The sequence below is a fragment of the Anopheles stephensi genome, chromosome X (genome assembly GCF_013141755.1).
Source record: "Anopheles stephensi strain Indian chromosome X, UCI_ANSTEP_V1.0, whole genome shotgun sequence".
Taxonomy (NCBI): Eukaryota; Metazoa; Arthropoda; class Insecta; order Diptera; family Culicidae; genus Anopheles; species Anopheles stephensi.
This window is the reverse complement of record NC_050201.1, coordinates 12319827-12342696: the sequence shown is the minus strand read 5'-3', so window position 1 is coordinate 12342696 and position 22870 is coordinate 12319827. Positions and strand designations below refer to the sequence as shown.

At 45.6% G+C, this 22870-nt stretch overlaps 1 protein-coding gene across 8 annotated transcripts; it reads left to right on the top strand.

The window, feature by feature from the left end:
* The first annotated feature begins 442 nt into the window (after positions 1-442).
* Positions 443-14393, top strand: LOC118507490 (putative GPI-anchored protein pfl2). Of its 8 annotated transcripts, none has more exons than XM_036046075.1 (14): positions 443-717; positions 5679-6366; positions 7272-7344; positions 7415-7455; positions 7527-7715; positions 7781-8936; positions 9011-9213; positions 9278-9485; positions 9570-9761; positions 9828-9890; positions 9956-10080; positions 10152-10238; positions 10360-10798; positions 12463-12628. In XM_036046075.1, exons 2-14 carry the CDS (start codon positions 5808-5810, stop codon positions 12494-12496), a joined length of 3369 nt encoding a protein of 1122 aa, XP_035901968.1. In that variant the 5' UTR covers positions 443-717; positions 5679-5807; the 3' UTR covers positions 12497-12628. The 8 variants fall into 8 exon arrangements, with proteins under 8 accessions (XP_035901968.1, XP_035901958.1, XP_035901925.1 ...); XM_036046065.1 differs by having other exon boundaries at positions 12460-12628; XM_036046032.1 differs by having other exon boundaries at positions 444-717; positions 5685-6366; positions 10360-10784; positions 12460-14393.
* The last annotated feature ends 8477 nt before the right edge of the window (positions 14394-22870 follow it).

Here is a 22870-nt window from a genome sequence, read left to right as displayed (position 1 = left end):
TCGGAAAAAAATGCACCATGGTGGATGGTGGAGACCCTCGGGAATAGGAGGCGTAGAGGATGGCACATGAATGCATTTTCTACATGCAGCACAGCTTAGAAATCTCTGAAATCCTTCTTCAATCTTCGTTCCCGGTGGTAAGATATGCGACTGGATGCACCGGATGCAACCGGGACAAGGAGGGCAACAGCCCACAAACCAATCGGGCTCGACGTATCGGACCTCCCCAAAATAAGGAACACCTCCAGTCCAGAGAAGGCTGTCCTAGCGCGGCATTCCACCGTACTATAAGGCTGGCCGCTATCCGGAGGGGAAGTCATCACACCCGAACCGCACCCGAACGTGCATGGATGCTGCGGGACGGTTTTGGTGGTAGTGGTGTAGGCGACGGTGCGAAGATTCCTTCGCCGCACAGCAAGACGGCCGAACGTTACGGTACGATTGGAGCTGCAGTTCGCCTTCTGAACACGGTGCAGGCAGTGAGGACGTCGTCGTCGTCCGTACACAGCCGTACAGTGTGTTGGTTCCGTGCTGAGCAACGGGTCTTTGCACGGTGTGTGCTACGTGTGTGTTACGAGCGTGTGTGTTTTTGCGCTCCGTGCAAGCTGGAATTCTTGCACACAGAAGCTTGTGCCGTGTTGACAAGTAGTGGCAAGTTGAAGTTTAGCGGCAGCGTAATTGCAGGTGTTGTGAGTGAAGCCGTACCGATTCTGAAAGGTGAGTATAGAGGTGCTGTAGATTGTTGTTGTTGCGGACTGGAACTCGCATGCTGATGAGCTTTGTACGTGAAAGGCAGGCAAGGTTATAGTTTGGATGTGCTTCGCATGATATACCGAACATACTGATGCTCATATAATGCAGCTAAACAGTGAGTGAAACAGAGTTAACCACGAAGAAAACTATCGTAAGAAACAACCACACCTATCAACCAACTTCCTAGAGTTGAATATCATCAAACAATGAGTGCTTGCTTTGTGGAAGGTGTATTCCTCAATGCATCTAATCCGTTGCAATGTCTTGCCGACAGAGTTCTAAATGGACATGTCAGTTTTTCGAAGAAGCTTCACTTGCAAGAGTCGCTTTTGAATATTTATATTTATGTGTGTGCTATTGTGCCAGAAACACAGATGCCTGCCTGTCATCATGAAGAACAGCTATCAACCTAAAAGTGACCGGTGCGAAAGTTGTCTGAGCTCAGGAATGCTTGTTCCCAAGATATCGCATATCAGCAACTAAGTGTACATAATAAGCAAAATAGCGGTAGTTTTTGAGAGTTATCTTTTTGGTTTTATTAAATCGAACTTCAGAGCACTTTGAAGAGCGCGAAAGTCTTAGAGTTCCTGGTGAAATGTTTCAAACTTCTGTTCCCTTTGATATCACAAAAAAAAAGATTAAGGACCAAAAAAAATGCTATTAGTAACACCAAATCAGCTTCAGTGTAAATCGCTTGTCTCTTCGCACCAAATCTACACCTTCACGACAATTTTGCCCACCTGTCAACAATGCTAGCACTACACAGAATGGGCTGCAAAATGAACAGTCATGACGTTTTGTACTTTCGCACTCGCTCAACATGCTCGCTACCCGTGCTGGCTGGCACGCTCCAGCAAGCGGCACGTTTCTTAGCGACACAAATGAGTAGAAATTCCTCTCCAACGTGAGCAGCTACCGTGGCGTAACGGAACAGGGAACCCTTCTTTCTATCTGCGTTCCAAATATTCATGTCAACCTTTTTACCCCCGACTCTAGTTTACAGTCACCACTAGGCGCCCGACGAGTATTCCCCGGTAGTCCCTTTTTTGGTTTCCGGGATGAAACGCAGGGGTTTGAGATAAAAAGATATCCTACTGGCTTTTTCACGATGGCACACATACACACACGCACATACTCATCCTCCGCTGTACATGTCATCAACAGGGTAGATGCGAGGGTGAGAAATCGAAGACATTGCCCGGCGTGATTTTATGACAAACCGTATTTAAAACCCCGAACGTCCAAACCAAACCCACACACACACACACACTACGTGCGTTTGGCTCTTATTAGAATAATGCGTATAATTAATGCGTACTGGGACAGCAGTTTGGATCAGGCAAGAAAATGTGGAAATTTCATAACGAGTCTTCCGAATTCAGGATTTTTCCCCCTTGAGTTTAGTATTTTAACGGAGCACACACCCAACCCAAGATTCTGGTTTTGGCAAGTTGTTCGAACCGAAAAAAGGACTTGCCAGCGACGTGAGAAGGACTCATCGCAACGCAGACGCCCGAACACCAGGTTCCAGTCCCGAGCGTAGGTCAGTTTTAACTCCCTGTTGTCCCTTAAGGGTTTATTAGTATTTTTTTGCTTTGGTTTTAAACGGGATACGGAGGCTGCAGTTTTTTCCCCGACCAACACCTGCTTTCGTTCGCAGTACAGGATCGTTACGGGACTTTCAGCAACCGGATTAATCTTTCTCGATTGCCAACCAAGTATGCTCCTGCTTATGTGCGCCTGTATGTGTGTGTGTGTTTTTCTGGAAAAAAGGCCCTACCTCTTTGGGAAGAAAGTGATTGCTGATCCCTTTTGGACGGGAGTGAGACTTCGTTAAAACCATTCCAGTTCCGTGTCCTCTACCGTCGGCATACCTGACCGAAAATGCCGGGAGCGAGTTCGGTGAAGGGGGTTTGGGGGTGAGTCAGAAATTAAAACTCAACCCCAGTTTTGGGCTTTGGTAACGAGAAGCTAACACTGATTGACACTTTTTCGAATAATGATGGTGGTGATGGTTGGTGCGTTGCTGTTTCCTTCACATTATTGAAATCCACTCTGTGGCCAGTGTGGGCGTCGTTGGGAAGATGCGTGTGTGAGTGTGTGAGTGTGGGTACTCTTGAGACCGGATGTTTGTGCTTTGATTTTAGAGTTGGGAGTAGGGTGCTGTTTTAATATTTCATTCACTACTTTCAACAACGCGCTGCATGGCCATTCCTGTAGCGATTTCGATCAGACCAAAAATCTTGCAGATTTGAAGGTGAATGTCGATGGTTGGTACAGAGGAACATAATTAAAAATCCTTGTCGAGACCTATTGTCAGCTAATGTTTAATTTGAGAGCCAAAAAAGAAAATATTATAAAGAGAATAATAATTAAAATTCATCTTAACTGCACTCTATGTCACAGACCACAATAGCAGTCGGTATTTCATACCTTTAGGCGCGTGCACTACAGATTTAACTACAATCGTAAAAATGATGTTGTTTAACTGATTTCATGACTCTAGTTTTTTATATTACAACATTGAAAACATTTTATAAGCAAATAAACTTTCTGGCCTGCATTACTTTTAAGTTTACTTTAATAATTTATACAAAAATAAATCTTTTATCAGACCACTCATCTTAGAGATTGTTTGTTTGGAAGCCGGTATTATATTCTATCACTTAAGACGAATTTATTTATGAATTTCAATCACTTAATGACATTCAATGAGCAACGTATAAAAAAGAAACTGAGATTGGTGTTGGAAAACGCCCGAAAGCTTTTAATTACTTTGCCGGAATAATGTTACAAATTTAATGTATCTCAAAATGCTTGGACATGTGCAATGTTACGTCTTAATGTTCTTTACAGGGAATTGAAGTATAGCATTGGCAAGTTTTCACGTGTATTGAATTGTTTAGCCAAACAATTTAATCTTTCAGCGAGCTGTTGAATTCTCAAGAAGGTTGTCGTTGACTTATCCTCTGACACTATTTGGAGCTTTGAAACGCTGTTTGAAGGTTTGAAGACTGCTTGTTTGCTTTATTAATTTGAAACAAAACATAGCTCGTTTTGTGGAAAACCAATTTTCTATAACGGTTTTACTAAAAAAGAAGGGAAATTATTGAAAGATTCTTATCATCAACATAGCTCAAAATGAAGTTCATACGCTGAATCAAACTAAATACCTAAGAAAGGAAGAAGAAAATAAAATTCGTGTTTGAAAACGCCTGAAGTTATGCTACTAAGTGAAGTAAAAGAATTTTATTTTTCGTAGGCCACTAACAAAATCATAATTGTTATTATTTATTAAGTATTACGGTCCGATACCGTATTGTCACCACCGCATGTGGTGACAGTGAATTATATTCACGCAAAAAGAAACAATTACCAAAATTAACTAGGCTTTTCCTCCTAGTTATTTGCAATATCCCGGGCATGCTCGGTTGTGCAGTAAAGATGGGTGGTTGTTGTCCATTTCTATTGTTTGTTTGTGTGTGTTGTAGATTTTTTGGTCCGGTTCTATTGCTGTGGCTATGGCTTCGATGGGGGTTGGTTCGCTCTGGTTGTCTATTGTAGTGTGTGACGTGGGTCTGGACTGAAACAAATAAGCACAGTTATTTGGACAGTACAAACATGATTTTTTCTGCGTGCAATGTTCTCCAAGTAGCCCAGCCATGACACAGCCTTTGATCGACCAAGTCAACATCGGACTCAAAAGCGATCGGCGGATTCCATCTCGCAACAGCTGGAGTGATTCCACTGTTTACGAGGCTGTACCCGCAGACCACTCTCGAGCCCAACGCCAACCCACGCGACCCCGCTGTACCAAAGCTGCACTGACTTGGAGCACACTACTACAGACAAAAAAAAAAAAACACAAACCTGCCTTCTTTTACCGGCAGTAAGAAAATTGCCCTCGAATGCAATTTCTCCATCAACGGATCGCACGTTGCACAACATGAAACATTTACAACAAAGACAACACAACGAATAACAAAAAAGGAATCGCGGATATGGTTTGGTAGGATAATGGGGATGCGGAATCAAAGGATGAGGCCTTTTCTGGCGAATCGGTAGATGTGCCTCATGTAGGTGAGGTCCCTAGTCACCAATACTTCTCTTATTTCTATACCCGGTCGTCTGCCGATGCTCTCGGCTGCGCCCAACAAGGAGGGTCTTGAGGTTTCAAACTCCACGCAGGACCACAGAAGGTGATCCACATCGTGAAATCCGTCACCGCAGCCACACACCTTCGCCTGAGCCAGAGTTATACGCTGCAGCTGTGCATTCAACGCGAACACTAACAAAATCATTTAAAGTTAAATTTGGAAAACAGAAGCTGAAGTAGCATTCAGTTGCTCTAGTATTATAAAAATAAAACATTAAATTTGGTTCACGATGCCATAAAATATGCAATATTACTGCGGAATGCAATTTAAAGGGTTCTCGAACATGCAAATGACAAGATCTTCTATATATTAATTTTTCAGGCATATTTTTGACACTCTCAGCGAGCTATTGATTTATTCAGTTGTTTTTTATAGATTTATTCTGTTGCACTGCTTGATCACATATTTTCTATCGTAGGACCTATGGAGCTATGGAGACTATCCTTCTTGCTTAGGGATTATACCGAACAATTAAACTCACTCATCAAGTCGAGGGTCACGGAAGAGTCACTGCCTGAAAAAATCGATATCTCGACGAGCTAGTCAATTACATTCAGAATTCAGAATTGTGAATGTAAAATAAAAAAAAATACTTTGTTAAAACCCCTGAAGTTAGGCAAAGCTCCTGACAATCAGCTTGAAGTCATTAATGTCATCAAAGAATATTGTATCAGTTTACTCATGTGAATAGCATCAATTTCAAAACGCCTAAAGTTAGGTAACTTGTAGTTGAAGCTTTTTTGTATAAGCCCAAGATCCACCTCTCAGTTCCAGATCGAGCTCCAGTTCCAGCGTTCCAGCCCCGTATTAACCCTAACGTTTCGCCCCTGGTGCGGAGTAAGGATGTAGACACGGTAAGGGGAGGCACCTTTCACCGGTTACCGGGAGCGTACGGCTATGCGCCAGCGATCGTCGGCCACGATTCGCGACCCCACCAGCATCAGCTCGAGCGCCCATGGCTCTATGGAGTCAGTGTTGCCGCGCAACCGTCTAACTAGTGCCTACACGTCCACGTCCAAAAGCAACGGCGGTAGTACGCAGCAGTACGGAGCAGCAGCAGCAGCACTAACGCCACCACCAGCACACTACCGGCCGGCGGTTACCGGCGGTGTTATGAATGATCAGTCTCGTTGCGACAGTCGAACATCGCACCAGAGTCTTAGCAGTAGTATCGTCAGTAGCAGCAGCAGCAGCAGCAGCAGCAGCAGCAACAGTAGCAACAGTGCGCGAACTCTCAAACAAAGCGTGGTGAAGTCGGTGGAACAGCGCGTACGAAGTAAGGTTAGTTCGGGAGCGGAAAACGCTGTCAGCTCCACCTCAACACCGGGCACATCGCAGAGAGCCGGTGGGGGGTCTTCATCGCAGAGTAGCAGCGCCACACGGCCACCAGCCTCCAACGAACCGGACAACCTTTCCAGCTATCGTCGGTACAGCACCTACACGGCCGGACTGAAAGGTAAGCCAGAGCTGGTGTATGCACCGAGGAAAAACCTTTAATCGAGGTTCAACTCCTCATTATCGAAGCTATTTGCCTTGGGGGAAACGTTTCGACGACAATGCTAGCCCTACCGGCAATAGGCAGGGTTAGCTTCAAACTCACATCACACACACCCTCTCCCTATAGCTCGGCCCACCATTAACCTGACTATCACCATAATCCTCAAAAATCCTCTCGGGGATTTGGCAGGTTCATTGCCGCTCGTACGGTCAGGAGAGAAATGGAATCAGCTCACCATCCCGACCAACCGACCAGCATCGTCCGAACAACATTCCACCGTACGGTACAGGCATGTGTGCGGTGGAGTTGATTTTTTCTCACACATTTTAACCCCTCGGTTCGTCCGCAAACTTCCTTAATAAGCTCTGACAACTCCGACAATCAGATTCCGAGCAGCTGGAGTCGGTGTGGAGTGGGGAAAATCCCTTTTCGTTTTTCCCTCTTTTTTTTTAAACTACGTGCTTCGAATATTTGGCAAACGGGATTTGGCGAGTGCGAGGGAGTGGACCTAGAGCTGGAGATTGGAGTGGGCAGATTTCTTCGTCCACTTGCAGACTTACCGGAAGGCTCTGAGGGAGGAAGATATTTGTTGCGAAAATGTTTACCTCACTTATCTGACGTTTTCGACGAGATGTTTTCGGCGAGACAAAGTCCCGCAATTTCTTCTCCGATATCGTTGTACACTTCTTTTTAGCTTTAGTTTGCTCGGTTTTATTTTGCTTTGAGTAGAGGACCTGCGATGCGCTGGTTGTAATTAGTTGGTACTCCGGATATCAAAGTGAATTTACAGCTTCATCCTCGCTTGGATCGTGGATTTCGTTTGATGTTCTTTTGTACTATTTTCACCCCCGACTTGCTTACAGAATCTAGCAAGTGTCCCACACCGGGTTGCGTCGGGTTAGGCCACGTCACCGGACTTTACACTCATCATCGAAGGTAGGTAGAGCTGCTCCGTAGTTCAACAGATATCTCAATATTCCCCGCCCACCATTATCGCTTCTTCCAGCCTATCCGGATGTCCGCGGCGTGATAAAGTATCGTCTGAATGTAAGTTCTTTTCCGTCCGAAGCCTTCCATCACGGAGGATAACCTTGCAATCACCGTTCGTTTCCACGCAGTGTTAGCACTTCACGAGACGATTCTGAAATGTCCCACACCAGGGTGTAACGGGCGTGGACACGTCAGTGCCGGGAGGAACTCACACCGGAGTCTATCTGGATGTCCCAAGGCAGCCGCCAGTAAGGCTGCAGCACGCGAACTCAAGTATCAAAATGGTTTACTCTTTCGCCAAAAGTTGCATACAGCAGGTTAGTAGCAATTGAGCTCCATAAACTTTATCACTTGCATCCTAAAGCATTGCTGGATATTCTAGTACTAAACTATCAACAATTGGGTGACTACCACTCTGCACTAGCTGTGTCGGGGACGGATGACGTAGCTGCCCGCGATATTACCGCAAACCGTCAGCTCGCGCTGCAAACCATTCAACCGACTGAAACCGCCAGAGTAAGACAGCAGCTATCCGCTACCGAGAGTTGCTCGGGGAAGGATCTTAGTAGCAGGCATATCACATCACACGATTCTAGCAGTGAGTCATCGACTGAAGCGGACATTAGCGACAAACCGGACTCAAGGCCCGTCATTAAAGCAGAGAAGCAGTGCGAAACAGTGCTAGCGTCGGGTGGGTCCTCCACCCACCAAACCGCATCGGACACACGCAGCACCAAGATGCTGGAGAGTAGCTACGGACGCGATCAGGATCCAGCCCGGTACGGGCAGGTAGGCGATACGCGACAGCAACAGTATACGACAGCACACTACGACACGAGCCAGGCGCTTCCGGCCGGCTCGTACGATCTCGGTTCCTACACATCCCGTGGTTACGATACGGGTGCCTTCGAGCGGTACGACACCGCCAGCTATGGCATGCAGAAGAGCTTCATGTACGGCTCCGTCTACCAACCGGTACAGCCCACCCTCGACGACTACTCCGTCGCGGTAGGACTGTCCGGCACTGGCGTCGGAGGTCCAGCTGGCGTACCGGGACAGACGCCACCGGTCGCAAGTCTTGGCACGACGGTCCAGCAGCAAGAATCGATGTTGCCACCGGCTGGACCACCACTGCTGAAGGTAGAAATGTCCGACGAGAATAGTTCCACCACCGAACCGATCTATCCGCGACCGGTCTATCACTACGAACCATCGTGCGGGGCTAGCCCTGTTCATCCGCCCGGATATTCTGCAATCAATCTGAGCGTTAAGGTAACGACGAGTGAAGGTGCACTGCGCGGTGGCCTAGGATCACCCACCAGCGGCACATCCGAACGGAAACCTGTGGTGGATCTGTCGTCGAACGGTGTGTCCTCCTCCAATGGGCAGCTTACAGCGGACGGGGTAAAAGGTGAGGCTGAGACGCAACTTAGCCCAAAGCCTGGTACAAGTCCTAACCACGTCAAGGCGAACAGTCCACATATACCGAGCCCGCAGGGCCATACGCTTGATCTGAGCGTTAGTCGACTACCCAATAGGTGCGTGTTGGAGATGAAGGAGAGAGTGTTGAGCGGGAAGTTCAAGGGTTTTCGTCTTTATCTTCTCGGAATAGCTCATCGAGTCCACAGTATCATCAAGAAACGGCACCAGCGGCAACGAATGCTCGCTCACCTCCGACGGAACCGGTCGACTTTAGCGGTCCTTCAAGACCGCTGAGTTTTGGCTTTATGGGACCACCAGGTCCTGGGTATAGCCGCGAATCAACACCGGACAGCCCTGCCACGCATTATCTGGAAGGATATCGAGATCACACTGGTAAGGGAGTCGAGCCAGACCCATCGGAGGCTATACGTATTAACGGAGATTTCACTCACTGCAGGCTACAGTCCACATCCAGGATACGGGATGGTAGAGTACGCAAACGGATATCCCGGATACGGTTCCAACTATCAAGCATGCCCACCGTACGGTGCTTCCCTCGGTCCTTACTCATCCGTACCCGGGGCGGGCTACTCTTCAGCCGGTTCCTGCTACGCGATGCCACCACCATCACACATACCCTCGCACGACAAGCTACTGAAGGATGGGTGAGTACCAGCCGTACCGACCTTCTGCATATACCCGCTTGCTAACACGCCACGCCGTACCAAACGTTACGGGTTTCGTTCCAGCTTGTCTGGACTTTCGCGCACCGACAGACAATATCACACCAACACGCAGGAGCTCAAATGTCCAACGCCCGGGTGTGATGGGTCGGGTCACGCGACCGGCAACTACTCCTCCCACCGCAGCCTGTCCGGCTGTCCGCGGGCCACCAAACCGAAAAGCAAACCACGCGACGGTCAAGAATCGGAACCGCTGAGGTAAGTGCCGGGAGCTTATGCCTGACCCCTTCCTATGTCTTGATCGTGAGTTTTCTAACTTTCTAGATGTCCAATTCCTGGTTGTGATGGTTCGGGACATTCGACGGGGAAGTTTCTCTCGCATCGCAGGTAAGGCTTGACTGTGAAGGAATCCTACACCGGTGCCCGTCCTCATCTCGCTCTCCTCTTTGAAGTGCGTCCGGATGTCCGATTGCAAACAGGAATCGTATGCGCGTCATGGATACCGGAGGGCCATCGTCAGCCGATCTTCAGCCGCAACACTCTGCCAAGCTAGTGAACAGCTCGAACGGTTGCGATGGTAGGTAGCGGAGGAATGCCTCTTAAGTCACAATGAGTTGATCAAGCTTGGTAAATGCTCGTTCTTCCTAGCGCTAACAAACTCCTTAGGGCAGGGCATTAAGAAGGCAAAATACTCTGACGAACATCTGGGCGACGGCTATGGGAAACCTTATTCAGGTAACTATAAAAACCTCATTTTGTGCTACAGCTTGCATACTGTTAGGTGTTGTACTTTCATTATGGTAAGTCCTGATAGTTTAACCCACGTTACTCCCTGTGCTCCACGCTCTCGTTTCAGCCATGTCCGAGATGGTGATGACACACTCGCCCGATCAGGATACGCGCAATAGTGGCAATCCTTCCAACGTGCCGAACGGTTCCGTTGGACCGTCGCAGGAAACGATACCGCCCAGCACCTCGATGTCGCTGTCCCACCTCCGTACCGCCAGCAATGGTACCGTGATGTCCCGCATGCAGGACCCGAACGTGCAGGACGCCCCGGCAGCGGACGCTCAGCGCCGCGTTGCCAGCGGCGAAGGATCGGCGGGCGTTGGCGGCGAACGCGGTGGTGCTGGTGGGTCATCCGGAGCCGGCGAAGACCTGCTGTCGCTCGAGGCGGAAATATCCGAGCTGCAGCGGGAGAACGCACGCGTCGAGTCGCAGATGCTCCGGCTGAAGACCGACATTACCGCAATGGAGACGCAGCTTACCCACGCCGATCGGGTACGTAAGCTAAGGTTGGTTGAAACGAGCTTGATTCGTTAAACACGACTTTTGATTCAATTTCTCTGTGTGTATTTGTGTGTGTGGATGCGTAAGAACAATGTTTTAGTTTGAGTTTTTCCTTAGATCCCGATTTGAAACTCCAATCTCCTATTTCCTCCTCGAAGTCGCACGAATATATCCTCCCCCGCGGAATAAACCTAACGTCCAAACGTCCAAACGATTTGTTCCTCTTCACGGCACAAATTTTATTCACCGAAACAGCGGCCAACAGCACCAACAAAAAGTCACATCCCCCACAACCCGTTCGGTTGTTTGTAACGACAAATCAAATTCAATAAAGTCATAAAAAAGCAACATAAATAAACGACCCATTGATACGATCGCTCATAAAACCGGTGTTTCTCGGTGTGGTGGCCGGATCATCGTTTCCCCCTGCTTTTTTTCCTGGCTTTATTACGCTTCAGCTCGTATCTGACAGTGGTACCAGTGACCGCTATTTTCCCCCTTGTTTTTTTTTTGCTCGGGTTTAAAAAAAAACCTGGAACTGGCAAGCGACCAAGCATGTCTCGTACGACGCGTAACGCGTCAGGATGGGGTGGCTGACTAGAGCAGTTTGGCTTATTGTTAAAGGATTGTTTGTGGGATTTGTTTTTTTGCTTCTATGCACCACGAATTGAAGGTTAGGTTGCAAGATAAATGTGAACTGAAACAGGAATTGATCCATAAAATGGTACTCCTGAGAAGTTTAAAAGCCTTGCAAGTGTTTTGATTTCTTGCGAGGTTAAAGAAATACCGAATTAAAGGATTTCAATAATCTCGAATGATACTCACCCAGCTATTTGTGTTATTAAAAGAAAAGAAAAAAACAATTATGATGGATGTGTTGCATAATTTTAGGCGTGTTGGTTTTTTTATGAATCGAATTTCTTTTTCTTCTTTCGTACTATAGTCTCGATTTTTTGAGTTTTTGTATTTAAAATCACACGTTAAATAAGATTTTGTAAAAGAAATTGTGTCATAAAAAAGCATAACAAAGATTTTTTGAACTCTAGTCGTAGCATTTGCTTTATAAAGTTTGACATGACATGATGCTGCAGCTATTTAAAAAAAAATATTAAAAAATTGTTACATACGACATGCGGATTGCGTACTTTGGGCTGCTGACAGCTTAATCTGCTGTAATACGTGCTAGTAGTGATGGGTTCTTTGGAATGCGCCAACAGTTTCTAAGAAGACTATTCCGACGGTTCCGAGCGATTCTGACGGTTCTTGACGATTCCGGCTATTCCGGACGATTCTGACGGTTTCGGAAGATTCCAACAGTCATGACGGTTTGCGACGGTTCCACCGATTCCAACGGGCTTCGGACAGATCTGAAGATTCTCGTGGATTCGTCAATCCAGTCAATCGTGTGGCTCTGCAACAGTTCTGGGTGGCACCTACATTTTGGAACCGGTTCTGATTGTTTGTTTTTGAATCGTTCAGAACCAGTTCCACTTTGTCCTTCCCGAGAATATACCGTACTCCAGTTTTCATTTTCCGAACTCCATTTTGTTTTTCTTTATGAGTCTTCGCATCACTTCAAGCGTCCTACGCAGCGTCTATTCTACTATAGCACTATTTAATATTGAAGTCTCTTTCTTTCTCACAATCACATCCATCGCGACAATAGCAGGAAAACGAGACAAGTACCGATCGTGGCCATTTAATGGGCTACTACGATAATCTGCGCAACAACGTCATAACCATGCTGGAACACGTCAAGATCCCACCGGCAGCTGGTGCGGCCTGTGACAATCGGGAAGCTGCTCGACTTCACGCTAGTAACGACAAGAATAACAACAACACCACCACAGACACCACCGTAAGTGGTAAGCATCTGCACCCTGAAGGTGATGGTGATGGTAACAATAACAACCGGAGTCACAGTACCGGCCAAGAGAGTACTCTACCATCGACCCACGGACAGATCTGCTGCGGTGGACTGCAAACCTCGCACAAGAGAGTTGCCGATGAGCTACAGTCTGCCGGAGCCGTTAGAGAGCATCCGGACATCGATCGCACACCGGACAATCGGAACACCCGGGAGTCGGTAGAGGACGCACCGTACGATAACTACCTGTCCAAGCTGCAGTCGCTCTGTTCGTCTCACTCGATCACTTCGTCCACTACCTCCCTCGCATCCTCCACTGCGGCCGCGTCTTCTGTCGATTCTTCCAACGCCTACACGACGGTTGTGTCGGCTTGCAGTCCAATGGTAACGCCTCAGCACCATCAGCATCATCACCATCAGCATCATCATCTGCACTCGCACCATCATCTTGGACATCTGGCACCACCACCACCACCACCACCGGGAGGCTCTGGTTCGTCCGTTCCGACTGGACCGCCGGCGTCCAGCATGATGGCTCCACATCACTATCAACCCCAGCCAAACCCACATCCGATGCATCATCTGTACGAAGGAAATGGGCCGATCTACACCAATCTCGGACCGGCTGCTGATACACACCCGCTATACGACACGATGAAGCTGCCGAGCACTGGCAGTGGTGAAGCGTTCATGGGGATGGCCCTGCCGGCTCCGATCTAAAAAAATTGGGCTGGCAATTTGGAAGGGCTTAACACGCCTAATACCTAAGTAGATGGAATTGTTGTATACGTTTTTATCTTTGTACGTGGGAGAGAGCGTTACGTGGTTGTCTAGAAAGCAAACTAACGGAGATCATGGAGCAAAATGGCGCTAAAGCAGACATTAAGCGGGACTTGAATAAATGATTTTGTACTGCAGCTTGCATACATTTAGGGGAGACGTTAAAACCAAAGAAGAGGCTTAAGAAAGATTCATTTTCCTGGTAGGAGGTTTAGAAGGACTCACAATGATTAAGATGATTAAGTTACATTGTGTATTGCAGCTGTCGTACATTTAGGCGCAAATAATTATTGAAGTCCTGCTTAAGATCTGTTGGTTGTAGTGCCAGGGAAGAAGAAGGAGATCTGTTACGCTACTTGTCTTCTTCACTAAGTCAACTGACCACTCACACTGACAGTCACACACATATCAATGTGAGATATACACACAGACACACAATGACATACTTACACACACACACACGAACACCGACGCCAAACCAAACGAATCGCAGCGTGTGCGAGCATATCATTAGCTACCAGTGTCTTGACCAATGCAAGGCCACCATTACCGCTAATGATGATACGAAACTAGATGTACATATAAGAAACAACAAAATTAAACTTATTGTAGCTATTGTGGTATGATAAAGAACAAAAACAAAAACAACAAGTGTATGCGTCATGTTTACAGGAAGAAGAAAAAACCCAGAGAATAAGAGTCAGAGCTCACTCTCTATCAAACTAAAGCACACACGCACACACACATAACGAATACGATTGTATGCGTGAGAAGGCTCCAGTGACGCCTCTACTTCCATGTGGATTGCGTACGTCGTACGGGAGGCAATCCATCCTTTGCCCCATTTCATCGAAACCGTAGCGTTAAGGTCAACAGTTTTGATCATAAGTTTAAAAAATAAATACGAGTTAAAATAAAGCTGATTTTAATTGTCCCAGTACGGTAGCAGTGTTGCCAGTTGTTTGTCGTTTGATGTTCTTCGTTTTAATTACTGCTGTAAAGCTTTGCCGAAAGTTTAATTTAAACTTTTAAATGAGGTTCTCGAAGGTGTCCTGAGCTTTCAAGCTTTATGGCAATTTTCGGTAATTATGGTTCGCGTTGATGATATAATGCTCGAAGCCGTTTATTTAACGAAAGAAAACATAACGAAGCATAAAAGCACATTCTCGAGCATGATTCCTTTGTACGTTTACGTCCTTTTGCGTGCAAATTGAAGTTCATCGAAATATTTCTTGCATACAAGAAAGTGAACGAAAGGGTTCTTGAAAACCTTCACTATGGGATGTTTACATAACTAGGGAATCATTAATCTTTTTGGTTGGATTAAATTTTTAGTTAAGCATTGAATAAAATAATACTCACTTCCAAAAGGGATACAAAATGAAGCTCTAACAATTTACAGATTAATTTGAGAATATTTTTTTCTTTACTTTCTAAATTAAACATTAATCTTCAATAAAATGGTTTTCAAACTATTAAAAAAAACTCCTATAAATTTGATGTTCATTCTTATGCAAACCAAAAATATAGCTTTTAGAGAGAATCAGGTAAACAGAAATTGATCGTGTCGTATAATTTTGTCTAGATCATTAGCCGATAATACCATTTTCATATTCTTTTTTTCATTGTAACAAACTTATGAATTGAAATTGTTATCGTAAATAAGTGAGTATAAAATATTTCAACTTATTTATTACGAAAGGACATTGGATATGATGATAATTGTAATAGCTAATTATTTTGTAGACTGTTATTGTCTCCACGTTTTACGATTAAAAGTGCTGCTGGCACTCCGTACAAACTGACAAACAAAGCTTACCATGGTTAGAAGGGATAGGTTTTTTTTACGAAGTTTCAAGTCAATGATAAGCAAAAACTATTTTTACAAAAGCAAAATACTGGGTTTTTGAAGCAAATTAAAGCTCAAATTCAGTAAGATATCGTGTATCGATAATGATCGAATTATTGATATCAATTCATCCGGATGCTGGTATGTAACAGGTGCCGCAGGACATTTGAATGCAAGTGAATCTTTTTTAAAAGGGAGTTGAAACGTCCAAATCATAAAATGATTTACGAAATGAAAGTAATATGGTAAAATATTAAATTTTATATTATAAGTCTTATTAAACATTAAAAAATCTACCATGAGTCAATATCATTAAAATATGTTGGCTGTAAAAAATGTCTGTGCTGCCAATTATAATTGCTAAATTTATTGGAGAAAAAATAAAACATTTGTTCAAAAATGATCTTTACTCCCTCGGCGTTTTTATTTATTTATTTATATTTATTTTCGACAATGACAGCTTGACGCCGTATGGTTAGCACCGCATGTGCTGACAAGGTACAAAATCCAAAGATACAAAAAATTACCAAGGTATTTCCTCCCTGATATTTCGCCTTATCCCGGGCGTGCTCGGTTGTAGATGTGTGAAGGTTGTGATGAGATTGTCCAGTACTATTGTTGGTCCGGGTCTATTGCTGTGTTGAGTGTGTTGGTGGTTAAGATGTGTAATCACGGAAGTCATCCTTCCGTGTAGCGGATCTGGACTGAAACAAAACAGAACGAAAAAACAATTGTGACAGCACAAACATTTGCCTACGAACAGTGGACCTCAAACTGCCCAGCAGTGATAGCCCGAGCTCGATCAAGCCAGCACCGAACACAGAAGCTATCGGCGAGTTCCATCCCGAAACAGCAGGGCCTCTGCTAATTACGGGGTTGAACCCGCCTCGGCGTTTTTGCTAATACATTTGATTTATTTTAAAGTATTGAATTTTTAGTATTTTATTATTTTTAATATTTTTTGCATTATTATAAAGATAGCCATTTGTCATAAATTTATAGTTGTAGAATTTCTGACTTTTTTATAGAAATGCACATTTTGTGAATGAAATAATCAAAAATATTATTTCATCGACACATTGTTAAGAAATGAATTCTAAATGAATGTGAGTGTTCATTCAATGCATGCAAGACTTGTATGCAGGAAACAATTCAACCACCAATGCTTTTTGCAAAACATTCATCGCAGTTTTCCTCGTGTTTGCTAAATTCCTTCTATCCCAGCTGCTTTCCTAAAATTCCAGCAGGTTTTAACATTTTAATCCCACTGTATCGTAATGTCGCTGACTCATTTTCTTGTTGGCAAATTATTCCCATCCACCGGAGCAAAAATTCCAGACCACCAGCAGCTAGCCCTGGTCGTACTTTTAGTTTTCCGAACAATTCTCCCATCTCTTCTTATGTCACTTTCACGCAACAGAATTTCGTTTGCCAAATGCGTAAAGCCTTTTGCGCCAACCACCGCATCCTACATTTGCATATTTAATGGCTTAATTAGTTGATTTGATGAGACTTTATTGGAAGTGCATTGTCACCTCGTCGTCAACGGCATTCCAGCCGGCGCGAGCGTGCGTCCAGCAGTGCAGTCCGGACGTTTGCATCGTTTGACGATATCTTCACCGTTCGCTGTCGCTCCGCCATTCGGCCGCAATGTCATTGATGGCGGTCTTGGCTCATAAAAAAAAGGAGAATCTCTACCCCAGATAAGCATCAACCGAAAGCAAGAAGTGAGTGGAATGCTGCCGATGAAGAAGCAAACAGCCATAACCATTAAACCGAAATCCCAATCACGGTTAGCAGTAAGCAAAGCGCTACACCGGTCCGAGGATGGACCGTAAAATTTAGCGTGAAAAGCAAATCGTCCCCGGGAAGTGCTACCGGTTGCTGGTGCGATCTAGCTTTACCCCTTCCAGGCAACGCCGGACCGGATTGGAGATGATGTTTCAATTTTCCATCCCATTCGTGCCAGAAAAAAAGGGAATTAAACGTTTGCGAGCCGTTTGCTGCTCTTGCCTTGTGTGTGTGAGAAATTATTTCTATAAATTCTGGACCACCCTAATGGCGGGATTTGCCCACCGTTCTTACGCAAAACATCTAAGCGTCTAAGCGAATTATCAACTCTTAAACTTCACTTCCGACGATGAAACTGTGCTGAAAATCGATAATAATACAGCAGCAGGGAGTTGGGAGCGATTTCGAAGGTAGAATTTTCCGTTTTGAAGCGGGCAATTTGATTCGTTGCGCGATCGATTCTCACTCTCTTACTCGCAGGACGCAAAGGATACCGATCGTTTGTTGCATCTTCAACCCGGGGTGGTCGTACTTCCTGCATGTGCATGTTGCGCGTAACGAAACCAAGGGAAACGATCGGAAGTAAACGTTGCTCCGGTGCTGACAGCGTGCTGAGCATGATGCCTTCTAACTCTTGATCTGCGCATACCCGCAGCTTTAGGAACTTTGGTGCATACCGAACCTTCAGATCATTCCGATGTTTGTGACGATGATGAATCCTTTATAGGAGCCGGTATACCGTTACTGCGGAGTACGATAAAGCCCGGTCCTGAGTGATATTGTGCTGCATCACGCCCGTCATCCCCCTTTTCTCCACTCGTGTACATCTCGACATCGAACCCAGCTTGCATTCTTCACATTCCTAGCCACATGTAGGGACTGGATCGCCTACATACCTTTCTTATTGAAAACGAACACCAACAACAACGGCGAGGGCAGCATCTTCCACTTTTTTTTTTGCTTCGGGAAGAATAATTTGCCTACACCCTTTCGGCAAGCGAAGCGATTTCTCAATCGATCCTCAAACCAGCAGGGATACGATGGAGATAGCACTCCCGCCTGGTTGGAAGGATTTGGGTGAACCCGCCCAGGAGCGTTATCTACCACGGGGGATCAGTTCCAGATATATCTCGCCCGTCGTAACTAAGTTGTCACACAAAATGGCCACTTAGCCTGGAGGAGCTGCACGCTGCGATGATGATTTTATTTTCGATGAAAAACTGGTTCGTTTAGGACGACTGCATCGTCTTCTTTCTGGTCTCGCCTTCCGACTTCCACATCCCACCCAGTTGCTATAAACTGATTTCGACTGATCTGGGTGCGATCTGGGACTGATTGCCACACGCTGATCAGATTTCCACCGACCGGGCGCACCACCAGCGGGAAGAAGAATTTATTTATTCAAACTTCAAACTACCCAACCAAAGAAAAAAAAGACAGAGCTTCACCTTGTTGCTACCGTTTTTCTTCCGACTCTTTCCCTCCTCCCCCCACATACCACCCCCCCCCCCCCCCTTCTTGCCGTCCCTGAGCTTCCGTGCTGATCGATTCGTCGTCCAGCGTTTCCCGTCGTTCGGAATCGCTTAATTTAGCGCCAATTTGCTACGGGACCGAGATTTCGATCTTCGATCTTCACTCTGGCCAGTCCAGTCGCGTGGTGGTGGTCCCGTACGGGCTGGCAGCTTCGTGCATTCGCTGCTTGCACGGCACACACGGGACTTACTGACCGACTAACGAGCGATCAATGGTCCAGTTTGTTTGTTTCGTTTCCCCGTTCTTGTGTTTGCTTGTCTTTGGCCTAGCACTGGCTTTCACATTAATAAGGCGGGGGCCATCGCTTGCTTGTCGCTTCCGACTGTTCCGATCGTATCTTGTGCCGTATTTTTTCGGGCACTCTTGTCTGGTTTGGGGACAATTTTTAGAAATATTGCACAGTGGGAAAAGCTGCTGGTTAAAAGATTTATTTGATACGTTGATATAATTTTTCCATGAACTGTATTGTTGACTGTTTAATAAAAAAATCTTAAATAATTCAGTTCAAGTTGAAGAAGTTATAGAAGTTAAGTGTCCTCTAGGACGAGTCTGAATCAATGCGACAATTGGATCTCTGATGCAGTCGAGGTGAGATGTGTAATGGTGGGTCAAGGCATCTTGGAGGTCTTAGGCGATTTCGAAGTTGGGAAGGTCTAATAGCTCAGCTCTATAATTTGCCGATCTGCGGGGTGACAGACTTTGATGGAATTAGGGCTGTAGTGAGCACCGACGCCCAGGATCTTTTGCATGAGACCTCATACAAGACCGCCATTTCAGTGATAGTCAGACCACCAATACGTTTCCAGGAAACTAGGCTGAATTGCTGTACTCACGGCTGTATGTGAACTCCGACAGGTTAGACTCCACCTGATATAGTTAAGGAGCTCGCCACCGTCACGATGTATTACCTACCTAGCGGTTCTTTCTCCTTCTCCAAAGGCCTTTCTCGTACACCTAGTCCGAGACTTAGTCCTAGACTTGTGCCCTTGGAGGACTTCCGGACTATCGTGCATTTTGTGTGTTGTTAAAGTCTTGTGGATCGCAAGGTTTTGCAGGGTTCTGTGATGACTGTTGCTACATAGTATAAATCGTGCGCCATCAGCCTACTCAGCTTGCGGCATGGGAGTCTCAGATAGAGACTCTGAAGCACAGGTTGGCTCCTATCTAGTGCAATATGCATTAGGACATCTTGAGTTTGGAGAACTCAAATGCAAGCCATAGAAGCCATCGTTCGTATCCTTCACCGATACATCCTATCGTTTATCTTACATGTTCGAAGTCACCAACCATTACCAACCTGCATTCAACCCTGTACATCATCCTTACATGTATCACACCTTCATCACGTATTCTCCAAGTAAGCTAGATTGAAATTTCTTTGAGTAAGCAATCATTATAAAAAAGTAAACCAGAATCAATTTAATGATAGATGGAATACTCCTCTTGTTTTTCTCAATTGGGTATATGGAACCATCAGATTTCCCAAGATCGTATATATTTTTTAGGACTTGCTTTTGCTTCTTTTATCCTGAATTCTGCTCGTAGCTGGATAATGAGTCCTTCGTACAAGGAGGCGGTCCAGATGAGATTTAATCCCCGGTTCTGCTTCAGACCGGTTTTACTATCTTCTCGGCCATCGCACAAGTTACAACGTCTTTTGTAACTGTATTTCGATTCACGAATTTAACATGGAAACACTTGTTTTATCACCGGAGACACTGTGTATTCTTACGTCTTTTTCTGTATAAAAACAATTGTCAAAACAATATTTAATTTTATAATAATCAGTAAAACTAGACTATCCAACCTAGGCTTCAAACGCATTCAAATAAAAAATACATCTCAGTAAAAAACACAACTCCCAAATCGTGAATAGCCCATAGTGCCCTCAACGGCTCAATATATTCCAGTTGAAGTAGCGCAGTGACATCTTAACTTCTTCTCGCGTAGAATCTTCCCCCGGTGCACCATTCCTCTACATGCTGCTTCAAATAGTCCTTACCAAAGACTGACTCGTCAAACTATGAATGACGCCCCTCACCTCTCAGCGATCTCATCTTCAGCGTCGTGCGCCACCCTGCCGGAGGTCCTTTTTGCGTGCGTGTCTGCGATACTTCTGTTTTGAGCAACATTTGTTGCAGTTTTTCTAACGTACTACCGATGTCCCCCCCCTCTCAAAACGATGACAATACAAAAACTTGAGTCCTTTGCTGCTGTTTTGCCAAAGATCCTTAACGATAACGCTGGTGCACAGTGCTTCTCCAGATCCCCAGATCTGAGATTGTGCGTTTGCAAGGTATGCTTTTATCCGTATCATCGTGGTTGCTGCAGTCGGACCTGACCGTTGTCGTCATCCGATATCTTGATCCGGATCGTTAGATAAGCGGGACCGAGAACGTTCTTCCCGGAGGGGTCGCTTGTCGGATCACGACCAGTGCTAGTTAGCTTGGTTGCGGACCTCACGCACGTACGGAGCGAGTTGCGCGCTCGCAGAAAAAAAGAAGCTTGTTGCGTGGAAAATTAACCGAGCGTCGTTGATGATGAAACACATTCGCCACAATTGTCGACCTGTTTTGGGTACGATCGATGTCATCCTGGGCCGCCCCTGGGACGATTGTCAACAGCTGCGAGACCACGAAAAACGCCCGCCCGCCTGAGACGGTGTGCGTGCGTACGGTCGTACCGCGCTCATCTTGCCGTGACTTTTACACGCCATCGCCAGGGGCCCGGTGTTTTTGTGGGCCAGAAGGTGCGATTGATTGCTTACATGCGGGCGCATTTGCAATTTTACTTTCAGCCGTGGACGGCAGATACGGGGAGCATTTATTTATTGCCCCGGCCCCGGTGCGGAGCCGGGTGGACAGCGGGCGCATTCGGCCAGCCCGGATCGATGTGACACCTTGTAGTCGTGGTGTCAAAACTCACGTAATAAACGGGAAGTGTTTGATGAGCCTCTTTTTTATCGCTTCGGTTTTCTTAATCGATATGAGAGTGATATTGATTATTAAAGAGTTCACTTAAGCGCTTAAATAAATTATTAGTATTAGTAAAAAATATTAAAAGGCATTAAACACGAGAAACAAATTTTGAAGTCCGTGATAAAAATAGTCTGGATTTAAATTACAAATAAACTCAACGCCTTTGAGCGATCTTAACTATCATCGACATCGCTTCCTGCACTGACAGGGTGAAGTAATGAGCTTCAAAAGCATTTAACAGTTGCATCAACTTCCCTTTTTAAATATAAAAGCTAAAGAAATAAAACCGGCTGCAAACTATCGCCGGTGGATCGTGCAAAACTCGCTTAACAACGAAAGACTTCAATTTTGTCAAGCGACGAACCCTTCAAAAAAGTTCGTACAGCCTTCTTCCAAGAGATGGGAATCGGGGCTGTAATGTAAGAGTGAGAGAACCACCTCCCCCCCCCCCCCCAAAAGTGTTGACATAGTGTTGGAGGTGCGTTTTGTTTATTTTTGCGCTATCCTTTTTGGTTAAGCTGCGGGCCACGAGCTTGCGGGCAATGTCCACCCAGTTTTTTTTCTTCCCGCCACCGATTTAGACCAACGCATTTGCTGCTGGCGTTACGTAGCCCCGGTGCGTTCCGAGGGCCCAAAAACTGCAACACAACCAACACTTAACGCCTGTCACGAAAGTAAACACATAATTATGTATGCACCAGGGCACGGTGACAGTGCGTGCGGCTAGGTTCGCTTAGCGCTAGGCAGGCTGGCAGGCTCTCGCACATAATTTGTGCCGATTTATTTAACACCCGGCTGATGCTGGGGGTACCTAGGCTAGGTACAAAATGGAACCAATTTGCAAGCTCGTTAATTCATCGCCCCGCGAATCTGTTGCCGGCCCTTTTTGCGTTTCCGTCCAGTGTGGAGAAGAAGGAAAGCGATTTCCAAATTGCGCGGCAGCAAAACAACGCACACGGCTAGCTGTGAAAATTGCACTTATAATTGGCGTTAATTAGTATGCACGGTGCGTTTAAGCGATAGGTTCACCTTAATCAGGTGTGAGAAGGGTAGTTTAGAGAGGTGTTAAAGTGTTGAGAGGTGTTTTGTAATGCACTTTTGGGATGTTTTGCTTTTGCCGTGCACATTAATTCGTTCGAAAAAATGGACGGAAGAGTGACAAATGCAGTGAAAGCGATGGGATGGAAGGAATTGATTTATGTAGTCGATTTATGTTATAAACATAATCATCTTTTTACTTTCAAAACTCGGCAAAGAACCAAGAAGAAATCTATCTAGA

Bases quoted from the DNA above. Each gene is read 5' to 3' on its own strand.
- LOC118507490 (XM_036046032.1), top strand. From the start codon at position 5,808: ATGCGCCAGCGATCGTCGGCCACGATTCGCGACCCCACCAGCATCAGC. The intron at 6,367-7,271 runs GTAAGCCAGAGC...ACTTGCTTACAG, and splicing joins CTACACGGCCGGACTGAAAG to AATCTAGCAAGTGTCCCACA. The intron at 10,239-10,359 runs GTAACTATAAAA...CTCTCGTTTCAG, and splicing joins CTATGGGAAACCTTATTCAG to CCATGTCCGAGATGGTGATG.